Genomic DNA, 16,052 nt, shown 5'->3' on the forward strand with positions numbered 1-16,052 from the left:
TGACAGTGATCTGCAGGTGTGTTGTCTGTCACCGCTTGATCACGAGCATATAGTTAATTTTATAACAAAATATCATTTTTCAACTTAAAAAAATCAACATTATACCAGATTTGAACATGTTATTACTTTCCAAAAAAACAATAACAAAAATAAAATTGCCTCATAGGGCTGGTTCAAGTAGTGGGGGGCAGAGGGGCTGGGGGGCCGGTCAAAGGGGGGTGGCGGGCCTGATTCGGCCCGCGGGCCTTAGTTTGGTGACCCATGGCTTAAATCACCTTCCTTTTCCATTCTGACATTCAGTTTGGAGTTCAGCAGATTGTCTTGTTCAGGACCAAACCCCTACATGTATTGAAGCAGCTGCCATGTGATTGATTGATAAGGTAATTGCATTAATGAGAAATTGAACAGGTGATCCTAATAATTCTTTAGGTGAGTTTATATTTTGTGTTACTTTACATTAACAAATTATTTTTTACATTGTAGTAGTAAAGAAAAAAAGATTGGAATAATCATGCTTATATTAGTTTTTGGCTGTTTACAGTTGCAAAGTAATGTAGTAATCTGTGCATTAATATAGACCGTGTGGTATCAGGTGAGGATTTTTATTTTATTTTATACACAGCTCTTGAAAGCATCTGTAATTTAAAGCTGTTGAGCTCTAACAGGCTTACAGCATCTGTGATCTGTCTGGAGCTCTGAGGTCTCTGTGGTCCTGCTCAGGTGAAACACTATGAGGTGAATCATCTCCATTAGGGCTTTAGGGGACTCTGTCGTGCTTTGATTGGAGATGAAGCTTCTCTCTGTCATAATAAATGAATATCACACAAGAGCAGCCTCAAGTGATTGCTCAAAGCAAAGGCTGGCTGAACTATCCAAATACACACGCTCTCTCTTTTGACATTGTGAGAGACCAGACCGTCTGGAAGCAAATTAACAGGTTGTAGAGTGAACAGAACTGCACTGAATGTGTCTAACGCTGAGTGCCTGTTCACTGAATCACCTAGAGAGATTGATGGGGTTTGTGTCATTTAGCATTGATAGTACACAATGCAGAATATTCCCGTGTCTACAGCGGTTAACTCTCGCAGTGATACACAGAACTCTGCAGAAACACGACAGCCGAACAGTGTTTTACAAAAAACAAATTCAGACAGCGCAAATCTCTTGCAGCACATCCACAGGGCAGCGGTGAAAGACATTTAAAATGCTGATGTGCAATGTTACTGGACGATCAATTATGTTTTTATAGATTGTGAAGATTGTTCTTGAGTTGTTAAACCTCCGGGTCCTGCACATTCACTGCTTTTCCAGAATCTTTTGCATGTTTGACACGTGTCAATACTGACTGTATGGCGTTGAGATTCTTTTCACAATAAAGACAGCTGAGACTCATACACATACTGTATGATAAAAAGATACAAACATTCACTGATGCTGAAGAAGGTAACATTATACATAGGCGTCAGCAGTGCATTTTAAAGAGGATTATTGGTGTTAAGCTTCAAACTAGAAGAAGACAAATAACCATCTATAAATGACAACCTGAGGTAAAAAATTCTACAGTACTTAACAGGCTTTATCTACTGCTTAGTCTTTTTAATCAGGTGAAGATGATCAGGCAAGATCACTGTAACTGTTTGTTAACCAATGATAACTTTCAGAACCACATCATCTCACTCATGGTATATTTGTGACCTGTTTAATAAAGAATCCTTAATAAGTTTTGCATTTTGAAAATGAATAATTTTAGAAATATATATATTCTATGCCTACACCTGTGTGTGTTGCTCCTCATGCAAAAATAATCTTAACCACAACAATGACAAAAATATCTAACCTGGAATCAAGTACATTAGATGTTTGCAGTGGCTTTGTCTGTATCTTTCTTTGACTTACATCTGTATCAAAGTATTTTAACATCAGAGCAAATTCTTAACTATAGCATCCGTATTCCATTGGTTCTCATTTATCTTGTAGTTCAGGTCGTCCTCTGATTCCACTGATCTGTGATCTGACCTTGTAAGTGTAATGCTTGCTGACATTTTACCACTCACCTAACAGATTTCAGCCCAACCATGTAGGTCATGCAGTCTGCAACCTCTATCTGCACATAGCTATAAACTTAAATGTATTTTTTCACACTAACATGGTTTTCTCTTTCTTTCTTCAGTCGAAAAGAAATAAATAAAAAAAAATGAAGGAAAATTTTCTCCATATAGTGGACTTCAGTGGAATCTAATGGTTTGAAAGATATACATACTTCCTTATTTTGTTAAGAGATAAAACAAACCTAGAGTTTAAGAGATGACCTAATAGGACCTGTAATAGGTTACCAGGTTTCACTGTGGTTCAAACAGTAGTTGGTACAGGATGACAATCTCATGACGTCTGTCAATCATTTTTGAATTAGTTTGTTACTTCATGGCACAAAAACAAACACATTGCAATGACACGTGCTTAGAATAATTCAGAGTGCTCAGTAAGCCTTTCCATAAAAATGACTGATGCCGATTTTTATATTCATGGCATGTTTACGTTTTTTTGTGCATAAACTATATGCTGTGAATGGGATGTACTCCATCCACTCTATTAAAGGCACACAAGGCAAGTCTGAGTATTATTTCTGTACTAGCTCCCCCTAGTGTCTGGGAGTAAATGCGTTCTATATCTAAGACTATACGAGACTGAAGGACACCAGGTCGGATACAGCGAACTTGCAAGTGGGGTATTCTTCCTACAGATGGTAGGGGCGGGCGAGAGAGTCTTCATTCGTCATGTAATGAGTCATTTAACCATATACCCACTTACAAAGATGATTTATTAACACAAAAATGCTGCATTGTGTCCCTTTAAGCCTTCCCAGGCCATTGAATAAGTTAAACAATATGAAAAGTAAATCACTGTGTGCTAGACACACAATGACCATTCTTTATTTAGTGGTCTTTATACAACTATCAGGTTAATACTAATACTACCTATACTATCAGTTTCCAGCGGATCCAAGTCATTTACTTAAATTATTGATTCATATAAATAATTTATTCAAAAATGCCAAAAGATAGAATGAGCATAATATTTTCTTCAAGACCAAGAAGCAACATAAGCATTAAGGTTTTCTTTCATTAGAATAGGTACATGAATAAAGATCTTTTATTACTTACAATAAAGCCTGTTAATATTATTGACATTTATTGCATTTTTTAAAATTATATTTAGAGTGTGATCTGTTATTTTTTAATGGAAGCTAAATTAGGTATAGGCCAGGCAAACAAGGGGTATGCCCAAAACCGATACCTTATATAGACATGTGCAGAAAATGACTTTAAAACCAATAACAAACTCTTTAAATAACAGGAAAAATATTCAGCAGACACAAGGGCAAAAAATGTACACGAAGGTACAAAAGTTGTCAGTGGGATGGTACCTTTTCAAAAGTACACTTTTGTGCCTAAAAGGTACAAATTGGTACCTCAAAGGTACATGCTGGTACCTCAATCTGTACCTAAATGGTATTAGGACCTTTTCAAAAGTCCCATTGACAAAATAGGTATGTTATGCAATATACAAATAGCAAATTTAGTAATAGCAGAAGTGAAAGAGTGTTTTAGATTTTATCTAAATGTGATTTCTGTCAATGTTTTAGTCATTTATATTTTTTATAGCTATAATATATTTATACTAAAAGTAAAAAAGCTGAGACTTTAAAGCTGTAATGTGTTACATTATACTATACAAGCCAGTCAGAAACAACCCCTTGGTTGTCACACATGCCAACCGCTGTGACATTTTCAGTTTTTCCATAACTTTTCATACTTTTCTTCATTTGTCTTACATGATTTAAAAAAGGCAATCCCGACAGATCCCTTTGATTCAACAGAAAACACTGATGAGAATGTAATTACAGGATGTAATAAAAAATAATGTAATGTTAACAAAAGACTAAATATGAAATGCTCTTTCTTTGTAAATGAATAAATGATGTAATGTAATAAAAAGTGGATTATGCGTGCAACGCGGTGCGTCATCGCATCTTCCCAGTTAACAGGTGGGTGGCAGAAGACGTCAGTGTTCAGAGTTAAACATCTGCCACAAGAGGGAGAGATACAGGAGGAGATAGCACACTCCAGCACTTTAACCTGGCTGTAGATGAACCAGAAATGATGTGAATAAAATACAAAAAGAACCATCAGAGATAAGCGATCATAGCAGGAAATGACGGGACGCGTAAAAGTCGGTAAGTTAACGCACAACGCATGAGACGAGAAAACTTCATCGTTCTGTGTAGATTCATATAAAAAATATGTTATTAAACTTGAAAACGAGTTATTGAAAATGGTCAAGTTTTTGCATACCCATTTGTATGTGCCACAGCTTAACTTTGTTAATGTAAAATGTCATTTATCTAGTTATTATACTTTATTATACTGTAAGTGTCTGTTTGCGCATTACGTGCACCAGACTGAATTATTGATTTTAAATTTCGAAAAACGAAAATTTTTTGACAGATTTATGACATAATTAGGATCATATTTAGTGCGTCATGAAGGCGCATTAATAAATGTCCTTAATTACAAGTTCATGACATTTTCTTACCTCTTTATGTGAAGCGTGTATATATTCTACAAGCATTGTACTACAATCTCAGCAGTTCTTAATATCCTGAATAATGTTAGATTACTTATTCAATTCATCAAATATAAATTCCATGCATTATCATAACGCATTGTAATATTTTCTCTTGTAATCAATTATCTAATTAGTTATATTTAAGTACTACTTATATTAAGGCTTATATTAACTTGTAAGACAGTGTATTACAATATATCTAAATAAACAATTTATAATGCCTTTATCCAAAAAAAATTATTTAAAGATATAAAGACGCATTATTTGCTTATTTTGTAACTGTGTGAAACCCATATTAAGGATGCTTACCAGTATTTAGTAGGGTAAGCGTAATGTGAATGCACATTGTATAAAATAAAACACAAATAAAATAACAAACTCCCCTTTCACCTTATGTAGCCAGATTCTTTGGGTAGCAGCATCATGCCTTTTTAATAACAGAAATGCTGAATTTTAATAAAACAATGGCAGTAATAGTTAACATGCAGAAGTAGTCTGAAGTTTGAAAATAATAACTGAGAGAGAATGTTTAATTCACAGATGTAACTGAGAGAGCATGTCTGATTCATAGATGATGAGATTCACACGCTTAAATCTGAATGCTGCATGTCTGATCTTCTTTCTGATGAACTCACTTCAGTGTTTTAGGATCAATGCTGTATGATTTCCATATAGCCTACCAATGTAAACAATTTTTGTTTACTTTCACAAAAAGAAATGCATTAACGAGACCAGTTTTTTACCAGGTTGTATTGCAGCTCTAAAACTGTCAAAGACAGTGAAGTGTGCATATTTCTTCATGTTAAAGGGGACATTTCACAAGACTTTTTAAGATGTGAAATAAATCTTTGGTGTCCCCAGAGCACATATGTAAAGTTTTAGCTCAAAATACCTCATAGATAATTTATTATAGCATGTTAAAATTGCCACTTTGTAGGTGTGAGCAAATGTGTCGTTTTGGGTGAGTCCTTTTAAATGCAAATGAGTTGATATCTGCACTAAATGGCAGTGCTGTGGATGGATAGTGCAGATTAAGGAATGTTATTATCCCCCTCTGACATCACAAGGGGAGCTAAATTTCAATTACCAATTTTTTCCCATGCTTGCAGAGAATGGTTTATCAAAACTAAGTTACTGGATTCATCTTTTTTATATTTTCTATGTTGATAGAAGCATGGGGACTCTATTATAGCATTTAAAGGGACACTCCACTTTTTTGAAAATATACTCCAGCTCCCCTAGAGTAAAATGTTTGATTTTTACCGTTTTGGAATCCATTCAGCAGATCTCCGGGTGTGGGGCTACCACTTTTGGTATAGCTTAGCATAATCCATTGAATTTGATTAGCACAGGTATGGGCAACTTCGGACGGCAGGTGTCCTGCATAGTTTATCTCCAACCATAATTAAACACACCTAAAGCACCCAATTAAGGTCTTACTAGGCATTCCAAAAACCTTTAGGCAGGTGTGCTGAGGCAAGTTGGAGCTAAACTCTCCAGGACCGAAGTTGCCCATCCCTGATTTAGCATCACGCTCACAAATAACCAAAAGCTTTCAATATTTTTCCTATTTAAAACTTGACACTTCTGTACCCATACAGCAGGAGACTCCTATGCGGATCCGCGTTCAAGTCGCCAAACCCGCGTGAGTGTCAGATTCGTTTTGGAGCCGCGCAGAGGATCAGCTCCGCCTCCGGCAGCGCGGTAAATTCTACTGTCAAACAGCGGATCCTGAACGGACCCATGTCGGATCCTCGGATGCGCCTTTACTGAACGGTTAAACGATGCACACCTGTCAATCGAGATTTTCTTGCTGGGACACGGTTCAGCTGAACCCTCTTTTGAGTAAGTATTGATATAATTGTGCCAGTAAACATTGTTTTTTAATCATACTAATGATTGGAATGACGTTGATATTAGGAAAACTTTAGCATTTTCACTCGTGGATAATGGCCCTAGCTGTGCATTATTAAGTTTACATGTTGGCAATTTTGGTGTAGTGTATTTGCCATCTTCTTTATAATGAAAATTAATCTTTGGCAATTTACTCATTGTTTGACTCGGTTCAGACTCACGGTCACACTGCAAGATGCCATGTGACCTAATCAGTGACTAAATGAATGCAGGTGTCGGTCAAAACGACTGTGTGGTTGGTAAAGACAATCTTCTTGTCTGTTATTTTGAGCGGCTGTAAACAGGGTGATTTAACCAGAGGTGTGTAACGAATTCCATTTACAGTTTTGGGTAACTAGTACTTTTAAAGTGATTTTTAAGGATACATTTACTCAAGTACATTTCTAGTGAAAAAACTGTACTTTTACTTCATTCGGTGGTGTTATTATGATAAGCATATGACTTTGGATGCTACATACCAATATCTGTCTGTTTGATTACAGGTGCTGTGTTCAACCTGGCAACAGATCGGGCAACGAGGAGACGTGTAATGGGAGAAATGATTAAATAATAAAAAAAACATTTTTGTTGAACAACTTGTCTTTCTCCAGTTATTCATTGTCAGATGTTTTAGCTGTGCATAGTGCAGCATTTCATTGAAGTTGTAGCCTAATAGATCAAGTATTTTATGTTTGCATTGACCTGGGCCTATAAAGCACTAAATTAGGTTTTGACCACAAAAATAATATTTTTAAACAAAAACAGAATATGCTATAACTGTCCATAAATGTAAATGGCAATTTTATATTTCCATTGAGTAGTAATTATTTTGTACATTAAATTGATATATTTTAGTGAAACTTTTCTGTTATACCTATTTACAATATTGTTAGGTTAAAAATACAAGACAATGCAGATTTTAGGTTCTATATTGCTGCAGTGGCCAGGTCTAGTGATAGTTTTGGTTTTATCCTTTAGTTTAGTGTATCCTATTTTATCCTACAGTAAGAAGGGATTTTGAATTTGAAAGTGAGATGAACGGGTCCAAAACGGACCCGGTCCTGATAGCAATAAGCTTTGGAGCGGATTCGTAACGGAACCGCTCCGGAGTCAGTAGCTCCGGTCTGCATCCGTTGCGGATCCGTCCCGGAGCTTATTTCAGACTTTAAATGAGTCAGTTGCGGGTCCGCGGCGGATATATGAATGAATTTGCGCCACGGATGCGGAGCGTATGCAGCCCGAGGCCACGGCGGGTCCGCGATCCGCCTTCATTGCGGATCCGTCACTGCGCGCAAGTGGACGCCGACACGGGTCCGTTTCGCGGGTCCGTTCCGGAAGCCGCGATACCTCCGCGACTGATCCGCCACGGAGTCCTTTTGCTGTGTGGGTAGTTACATCGTGTACTGAGACCGACAGAAAATTAAAAGATTATTTATGGCTAGGAACTATAATCTCATTCTGGCGTAATAATCAAGGACTTTGCTGCTGTAACGTGGCTGCAGCAGGTGCAATGATATTACGCAGTGCCCGAAAATTCAATAGCAGGGGACTACTTGGCACTGCGTAATATCATTGCGCCTGCTGCAGCCATGTTACAGCAGCAAAGTCTTTGATTATTACGCCAGAATGAGAGTATAGTTATCTTCCTAGAAAATCATAACTTTTAATTTAGTCTTAGTACACGATGTAACTACAGAAGAGTCAAGTTTTATATAGGAAAAATATAGAAACTCTGGTTATTTGGGAGCGTGATGCTAAATTGTATAATTAGATTGAATGGATAATGCTAAGCTATGCTAAAAGTGCTAGCGCCAAACCCAGAAATTGGCTAAATGGATTTAAAAACGATAAAAATCAAATGTTTAACTCTAGGGGAGCTGAAAAATGAACCTATTTTCAAAAACAGTAGAGTGTCCCTTTAAACATGGAAGTCAGATTTTTATGATAAGTCCCCTTAAAAATACTTTTTATGTATATGCTTCATATGCAGGGTAAATTTCTAATATGCTATGTCTAGCCCAACTACAAGATTCCTAAAGAGTTTATCATTGTATTACACTTTGTGGCACAATAGTCATGTTTGTTACAGTATATAAAATAGACTGATTATAATGAAATGAATATCAATGATTGGTTGATGTTGGCTGATCATTTTTGTGTTTTGTGTTTCACATCCAGTGTGTGATTTGTTTACTCTCTTGGGACATAAAATCTGAATCAAATCAGCAAGGCTGGATCATCATGAGCAGCTAGAACGACTAGAAAAGACTTCACAGCATCATAAGAGTTTCTGCAATGGAGAAAGCAAACATCACTCACTTGGCTGCTGTGTTCATGAACCCCCATAATCAAGTGCCCGTTCTCGATGTCCACGATACTGTAGACACAGACTTTTACGACATGGACTACGGCGTACCTGCAGAGGAGATGCCGGACACTACGCAGGGGCTGGCGTACTATGTGGCCACCATTGTCATTGGAGTAGTCCTCGTCTGCATCATACTGGTGTGTGGCTTTGGCAATTTATTGTTCATAGTCACTCTAGCCCGATACAAAAAACTCAGAAACCTCACCAATTTACTCATCGCTAACCTGGCCATCTCTGACTTCATAGTGGCCGTGGTCTGCTGCCCTTTCTTGGTGGATTACTATGTGGTTAAACAGCTCTCCTGGGACCACGGGAAAGTTTTGTGTGCCTCTGTCAACTACCTGAGGACTGTGTCTCTCTATGTGTCTACAAACGCCTTACTGGCCATCGCTGTCGACAGGTCAGTTTGTTTTGAAAAGCTCTCTCCTTTTAGTCTGTACTATGGGCAAAGCACTGCTGGTTTTCACATTCATTCATAATGCATTGTGGTTGCTAACAGAGCGCTTCACGTACTGCTCAATATGTTTTTGCTGTCCAACAAAAGCCCTGCTGACTGGTTTTCATATGGAGATCTTAACAACGTTACACAACACAAAGCTTAATACAGACAGTTCTTACTATAAAGGCAGTTGTGTTCCTGACTAAAAAAGTAATAGTCCATCAAACCACAGGCAATGACATTTTTACTACATGTACGATAATACACACGTTGAGATCTGGCTGAATATGTGGCTACATCCCAGCACTTGAACATGGTAAAATCAATGTAACAAACCTCTTTTGTAAAAAAGTCTCCCAACCCCCCAAAAGGGCAGGCAATATTGGTGGTGACATATTGAAAACTAAATGTTCCTGAATATTCCTTTAATACGATCAGCAGACCTTTCAGGCAAGCAGAAACAATTTAATTTAGTCTGCCCCAGCTCGCCCCCGCACCAATGTATCTATTTTTACAACCCACCCCACCACCATAAAATAAACATACCTTACTAGGCATTGTAATGTAAGTGAAACTTGCTAAGAAACAGACATTAGATTACCACATTAATAACAAGATAGGATAATGATACATATTTTCAACATTTAAAGAGCAGTACAAAGTTTCGATTCACCTGTATAGAATAACTATAAATACATCTACATTAGATTAAGCAACTTCTTTTTCTTTTTAATTATGTAAATTCCCGACCTTAATTTTCCAGCACCTCGTCTTAAATCTTTTATTTCATTTTGGCTGGCAGCACTTTCGTGTTTTGAGGTCGAAGGTTTAAGGACATCCAGGAAGTTACGTTGCAACTTAGGCCTACGTATTTTAACCTCTCAAAGAACGTAATAAAATATGAAAACATATATTCCCAAATATTTAATAAAAGCTATAGGGAATTGCACGTTACATACATGTTTTTTTATTTTGTTTTTAATGATCCAACCCGCAAATAAAGTGACAATTTCTTTACCTGCCCCGACCCACAAAGCCCGCGGGTTATGAAACATTTAAAAATAGATGCATGTTTAATGCTAATGTTTAATAGATGCAGGCTACAGGTGAAGCAGCGCCTTCTAACGTCTCATAATCGGTGCTCATTGATGTCCAAGAGACTCAATAATAATCTTTTACATTTTAATCATTTAATTTTTCGTATTTAAAAGCGTTTTTGTGCTGCTGCGCATCCAAGTGTGTGATACGCAAACCCGCATTCTCGTCCCGTTTATAGGTGCATATTACTAATGCGCTCATTAAATAACAAAAACTATATTGCGCCATTGACTTTAGAGCAATTTTTTGTTGGTCAATGGCGTAGTCTATTTTAGTTGCCCCAAAATAGCAATGCGCCAACAATGCGCCTGAACACACCTCGTTTTCAGACCAGAACCCCATGAGCACAAAATAGGGCGCAAATGCATTTGCTATTTACGTAAAAATGATAATTAAGCCGGGTTGAAACTTGAAACTAGCAAAAGACACTTGCGTCGCACATTGCACTGCATTGCGCTGGGTGTATGATAGGGCTCAAAATGTTGTGATTTCAGAAATATTTGATCTTTTCAAACAAAATATCTTTTGATGTTCTTGTACTGCGACTTAATGGATACGGTTCCACTATGACAGGGCAAAGTTTGTTTGAACTTCATTGCAGGCATTTTTAATTATGATAAGGGCCACACGAAGATTAATTGCCTATCTGAGTCTTCTGTAATGTAAGCTTTCAAAAATACAAAAAAAGTATCTGATCTACTTATTGCACTTCAATGAAGGAAATACCAGTAGCTACAAAGCAACAAAAATCTGTATTAAAGTTTTGGGTAGATTTTGGTCTTTAATATGTTGCATCAGAGCCTCTTTGTTGTTGTGATACTCAACACTCCATCATGTAAGGGATAATATGTAGGCAGCCCATTGTTATCGCAAAATTGTAACATGGTTCTCTAAAATGCTTGATTCTAATTGGCCAGTCTCAACATTCCAAGGTTCATTTTTTTCAGTTATCTACCGCTCGAAACTAATAAAACATGGTAACCCAGATGCTGCAAACCTACATGGCCCTGTGTGAATAAGTGTTTGCCCCCCCTTCCCCACATTAAAACATTCAAATAAAAAGTTGTTTTTGTGAAGGCATAGATGATTTATTGCTTTCATTCACAAGTTAGTAATGTTTGTGGTCGCAGTTTCAATCGCGGATCGTAAATGCCAGATACAACGGACCAGTTTGATGCACAACAAAGGATAAAGAATAAATAAACTTGTCTTTTAAAATCATTGGTTTTCCTTAAACAACTTAAATATGATTTGCAGGCACAGTAAATCGTTCTAAAACTAAAGCTTTTTAATAAAACAAGCATAGGGGAGAGTGGGGTGATTTGTGCAAGGGGGGAAGTAGTTCCACCCCTTGTTTCTGGAAAACCATAGAAGAAATTGGTCATGTGACCACATCATTTTGAAAAGCCATAAATTTTACTTAAAAAAGAGAGACATTAACAGACATTACATGCTTTAATTGCAGTAAATATGTGTTTCTTAGGTACACTGTAACACTCCATGTCTCCTTTCCTGCCTGTGTCCATGTTTCCTCCCATTATCTCTCTGGACTCCATTTCCCATCATCCTCCATGCTCCCTCCCTCTCGTTTTGTGTTTGTCATCATCACCTGTCAGCCAACATGCTCATCATCTCAATTCCAAATAGCTCACCCTGTTTTCCCCATTGTGGTCAATTTTACGTTGTAGTTGATGTGTTTCCTTGCCAGTCCCCTTTTGTTTTATAATTAAAGTTTGTCATTTGGAATTACTCTCCATGTATTTATTCAGCAACATCAAATAGCACCATGCCAATACTATCATCTATAAGACACGCCCTTTAATATTCACATAGAAAGTTTGAAAATGACCATGGCACTCCTAATCTTACTTTTTCATTGTGTTTAGGTATATGGCAATTGTTCACCCATTAAGGCCCAGAATGAAGTACCAGACGGCATACTGTCTCATATTTGGCGTGTGGATTGTTCCAGTGCTTATTTCCATACCGTCGGCTTACTTTGCTTCTGCGACCAAGGTTCCTCACGGTGCCAACCGCAGCCAAACCTTCTGCGCCCAGATTTGGACAGTTGATCAACAGCTATATTACCGCTCCTACTACTTGTTCATCTTTGCCGTGGAGTTCGTCGGCCCGGTGCTCATAATGGCCATGTGCTACTTGCGAATATCCAGGGAACTCTGGTTCAAGAGCGTTCCGGGTTTCCAGACGGAGCAGATCCGGAAGCGACTACGTTGTCGCAGGAAGACGGTCATGGTTCTCATTGGGATCCTTACGGCATACATCCTCTGTTGGGCTCCGTACTACGGCTACACAATCCTGCGCGATTTTTACCCGACGCTCATCTCCAGAGAAAAGAACTCTCTAGTGGCTTTCTACATCATCGAGTGCATCACCATGAGCAACAGCATGATCAACACCTTCTGCTTTGTCAGCGTGAAGAACAACACCGTGAAGTATTTCAAGAGGATTGTCCTCCTACGATGGAAGTCCTCCTACACCTTGAGGAAGACTGTCGATGAGACAGACGTAAACCCCAATCTTAGTGAATGTAGAAAGGGAGCCGAACTGAGTGGTTTTCATGTCACCCACATTACAGATGATTAAAGACCACTACATATACCGCTTGCAAAGGAAGCATTGTTCAGTTGATTAAACAATCTTACGATCTCAGTTTCTTAAAACCAACCATGTCATTGTATTATCTCAGAGGTGACTCCACAGTACGGACAAACATTTGTGTTTCAATTACAATTATATAATCCATTATATCATTTTCTGAAGAGAAATCTATGTGTCAACAAGTGAACTATATTTCAACCATGAATCTGTAACCAGATCAAAATCCTGTGTCTAATATTGTGGTGAGATCTTTTTCTCTGTGAAATGTGCCATATTCATACTTTGTATAAGGACAATGATTATTAATTTATTCCCCACCCGCTTTGACCTTTTTTGTGATTTGTGAAATATTCTTCTATAAATATATAAACAAACAATATATTTAAAATGAAAGAACAGACCCTCTGCTTTTAAACAATCAAACAAATAAACAAAATGGAAAAAAATAATCTTATCTTCATTTGTTCTCTTTTTATAACCTCTTAAATATGGGTAAGTTTCTTCAAAAATACAAAATTTTGAGCAAAAAGCTGAGATTATTGCATTTTTGTAAAGGACTTTTGATAGAGATCAGATTCAGAACGATGATCAAAACATACACAGAGTTTACAATGTTGTTGAATAGCTGATGCTTTAGTTTTTTAAATATAAATCAGGTAAGAATTATATGGAATTACAGATTACCGTAAAAACTTGTCAAGGAAGCGTCACTGGCCTTGAAATATTTTCTTTATTTAAGAGAAAACTTGTTAGCGGGGGGGAAAGAGTTAAAGTTGTTTTCCACAATTTTAGGGGCATTTTGAATCAGTGACTGATGAATTGTCTCCATAGGCATTTGTATAAAAGAGTTGAAGCATGAACCACCTCTGGTATGAATCCAAATATTGGTTCAAAGAAAATAGTTCTTGAAAATAAGACAAGTATACAAGTTCTGAATAAACTATTAAAACCTTAAAGCTACATCAATCACATGATTGCATCAAATGAGATGTTTCAATTTAAAAATGATTATTTATAGTCATTGGTCCTACAGTATAAAAGTGTAAAACATTCATAAACTGTAAAAAGTATAAAATTTATTTTATATGTATTGCAACAGACACAAACACAAATGTTGTAGTTTGAGAATGTATGGAGCCAGAATTGTATTTCACTATGCTCAGCTTTTGTTGGAGTTTCCATAGTAACAGTGATAATTGTGGGTAACAATGTTGCTTTTAAAGTTGCAGAATTTTAGCAGAATTTGTAGAAATATGGTTGTAGCCTATTTGCAGATGTATGATTGAACCACCACTGTGCAAGACTTTTTTAATACTTTTTTGGTATCATAATTACTTGCTGTCTTTTGTGTTGTTAATATTGTGTCTGCATGTTTCCAAGCCAAATAAAGTTGACTTAAGAATGAAACAATGTCATCCACAGTCCTTGAACTTAATGGGTGGGTTGCACCAACATTGATTAAATTAAGTGGAGTTTAGAGCAAATATGGTTGTTTTTGCATTAATGACTTACCCGTATGTCGTTCTAAACTCAGAAGACCTCCGTTCATCTTCGGAACACAGTTTAAGATGTTTTAACGTTAGATTTAGTCTGAGAGCTTTCTGTCCCCTCCATTGAAAATCTATGTACGGTTTCCATGTCCAGAAAGGTAATAAAAACATCATCAAAGTAGTCCATGTGACATCAGTGGGTCAGTAAGATTGTGTTGAAGCATCGAAAATACAGTTTGGTCCAAAAATAGCAAGAATTACGACTTTATTCAGCATGGTCTTCTCTTTCGGTTCTGTTGTGAACCCGTGAATTTTTTTTTTTTTCAAACTTACAGCGTGCGTCTCCCCAGACTGTAAACGAAGCTCGGGCGCACAAAACAAAAGAAAAAAAAGAAGCTGGGGCAGAACAGATAACAGTCAACCGCGTCGTACGTCAGCCGCAGGCTTGCTTGACTTTATGCGGCGCTGCAGTCAGGTGACTTACGGAGTAGTTTAATTTCAACTCGCTCTCGCTGTACTTTGACGTCATCTGTCTGTCAGTTCTTGCAGCGCAGCATGAAGTCAAACACACAAAAAAGTCACACAAAGATTGTTAAATTCTTTATATAATTGGCTACATGTTTTGTCTGTCAATATTTTCTATGAACTCATTGGCTGATGGAGGAACGAGCGAGCTATTGGTAACATCTCTAAAGGACGTCACATTTTCGACTGCGCTGTTCTGATTATCTATTATACTACTGCCCTATTTTAAATAGTGATAGTTACATCAAGTTAATATTGTTTGTAACTTCAAATTAATTATCTGTGTTAGGTTGTTTAAAACATTATTTAAGTTGTTGTAACTCAATGCATTTAGCTTGATAACTTCAGGTTCCCAGCATGCTTTGCATGGGACTTGATAGTGAGAGTAAATGTAGAAATATGGTGTTATTTTATGCATTTCTAATCAAGATGAAAACATGAGAAGACTTTTAATGATTATGGTTCTGTACTTTTGGTATTTAAAAGATTTTCTGTTATGTTGTTGATTTTTAAGAGGTTACCATTGTGCTGAAGTTTGCTCAAGTTGAGAACAGACCCACCGAGCATTATCTTGCTGTTTTAATCAGATGGCATTTTGTTAAAAATGCTAAAACTGGTTGTCTTCTGCAACTTGACAAGTGTTGTTAAATAAAAAAGTTCGAATCATTTTAGTAGTTTTGTGTAAATCAGTGTTCACGATTGAAGCAAAAAAACAAGTTAACACATCTTAATTTTTACGAGTATTCAACATAATTTTTTTAGGTACATCCAACTTATTATAGTTTGTTGGCCGGAATTAATTTCAGAAGTAGTTGTCTTAACTCAAAAGAATTGATGCAAACTGTTGCGTTAATGTTTTTTTTTTTTTTTAGTCCAAGCAATATTTTTTTTGAGTGAAATTTCCACTGGAATGGAATCAAACGCATAAGAAAACCTTTTGAGAAGAAATTGGAACACCAACATGGATGCTCCAAAAAAAGAGCAAATGGAAAGA

At 36.9% G+C, this 16,052-nt stretch overlaps 1 protein-coding gene across 1 annotated transcript; it reads left to right on the forward strand.

The window, feature by feature from the left end:
• The first annotated feature begins 4,104 nt into the window (after window positions 1-4,104).
• Window positions 4,105-14,415, forward strand: prokr1b (prokineticin receptor 1b). The gene is made up of 3 exons (XM_065248161.2): window positions 4,105-4,234; window positions 8,698-9,287; window positions 12,311-14,415. Exons 2-3 carry the CDS (start codon window positions 8,815-8,817, stop codon window positions 13,026-13,028), a joined length of 1,191 nt encoding a protein of 396 aa, XP_065104233.1. The 5' UTR covers window positions 4,105-4,234; window positions 8,698-8,814; the 3' UTR covers window positions 13,029-14,415.
• The last annotated feature ends 1,637 nt before the right edge of the window (window positions 14,416-16,052 follow it).

Source organism: Paramisgurnus dabryanus, chromosome 20 (genome assembly GCF_030506205.2).
Source record: "Paramisgurnus dabryanus chromosome 20, PD_genome_1.1, whole genome shotgun sequence".
Classification (NCBI taxonomy): Eukaryota; Metazoa; Chordata; class Actinopteri; order Cypriniformes; family Cobitidae; genus Paramisgurnus; species Paramisgurnus dabryanus.

Bases quoted from the DNA above. Each gene is read 5' to 3' on its own strand.
- prokr1b (XM_065248161.2), top strand. From the start codon at position 8,815: ATGGAGAAAGCAAACATCACTCACTTGGCTGCTGTGTTCATGAACCCC. The intron at 9,288-12,310 runs GTCAGTTTGTTT...CATTGTGTTTAG, and splicing joins CTGGCCATCGCTGTCGACAG to GTATATGGCAATTGTTCACC.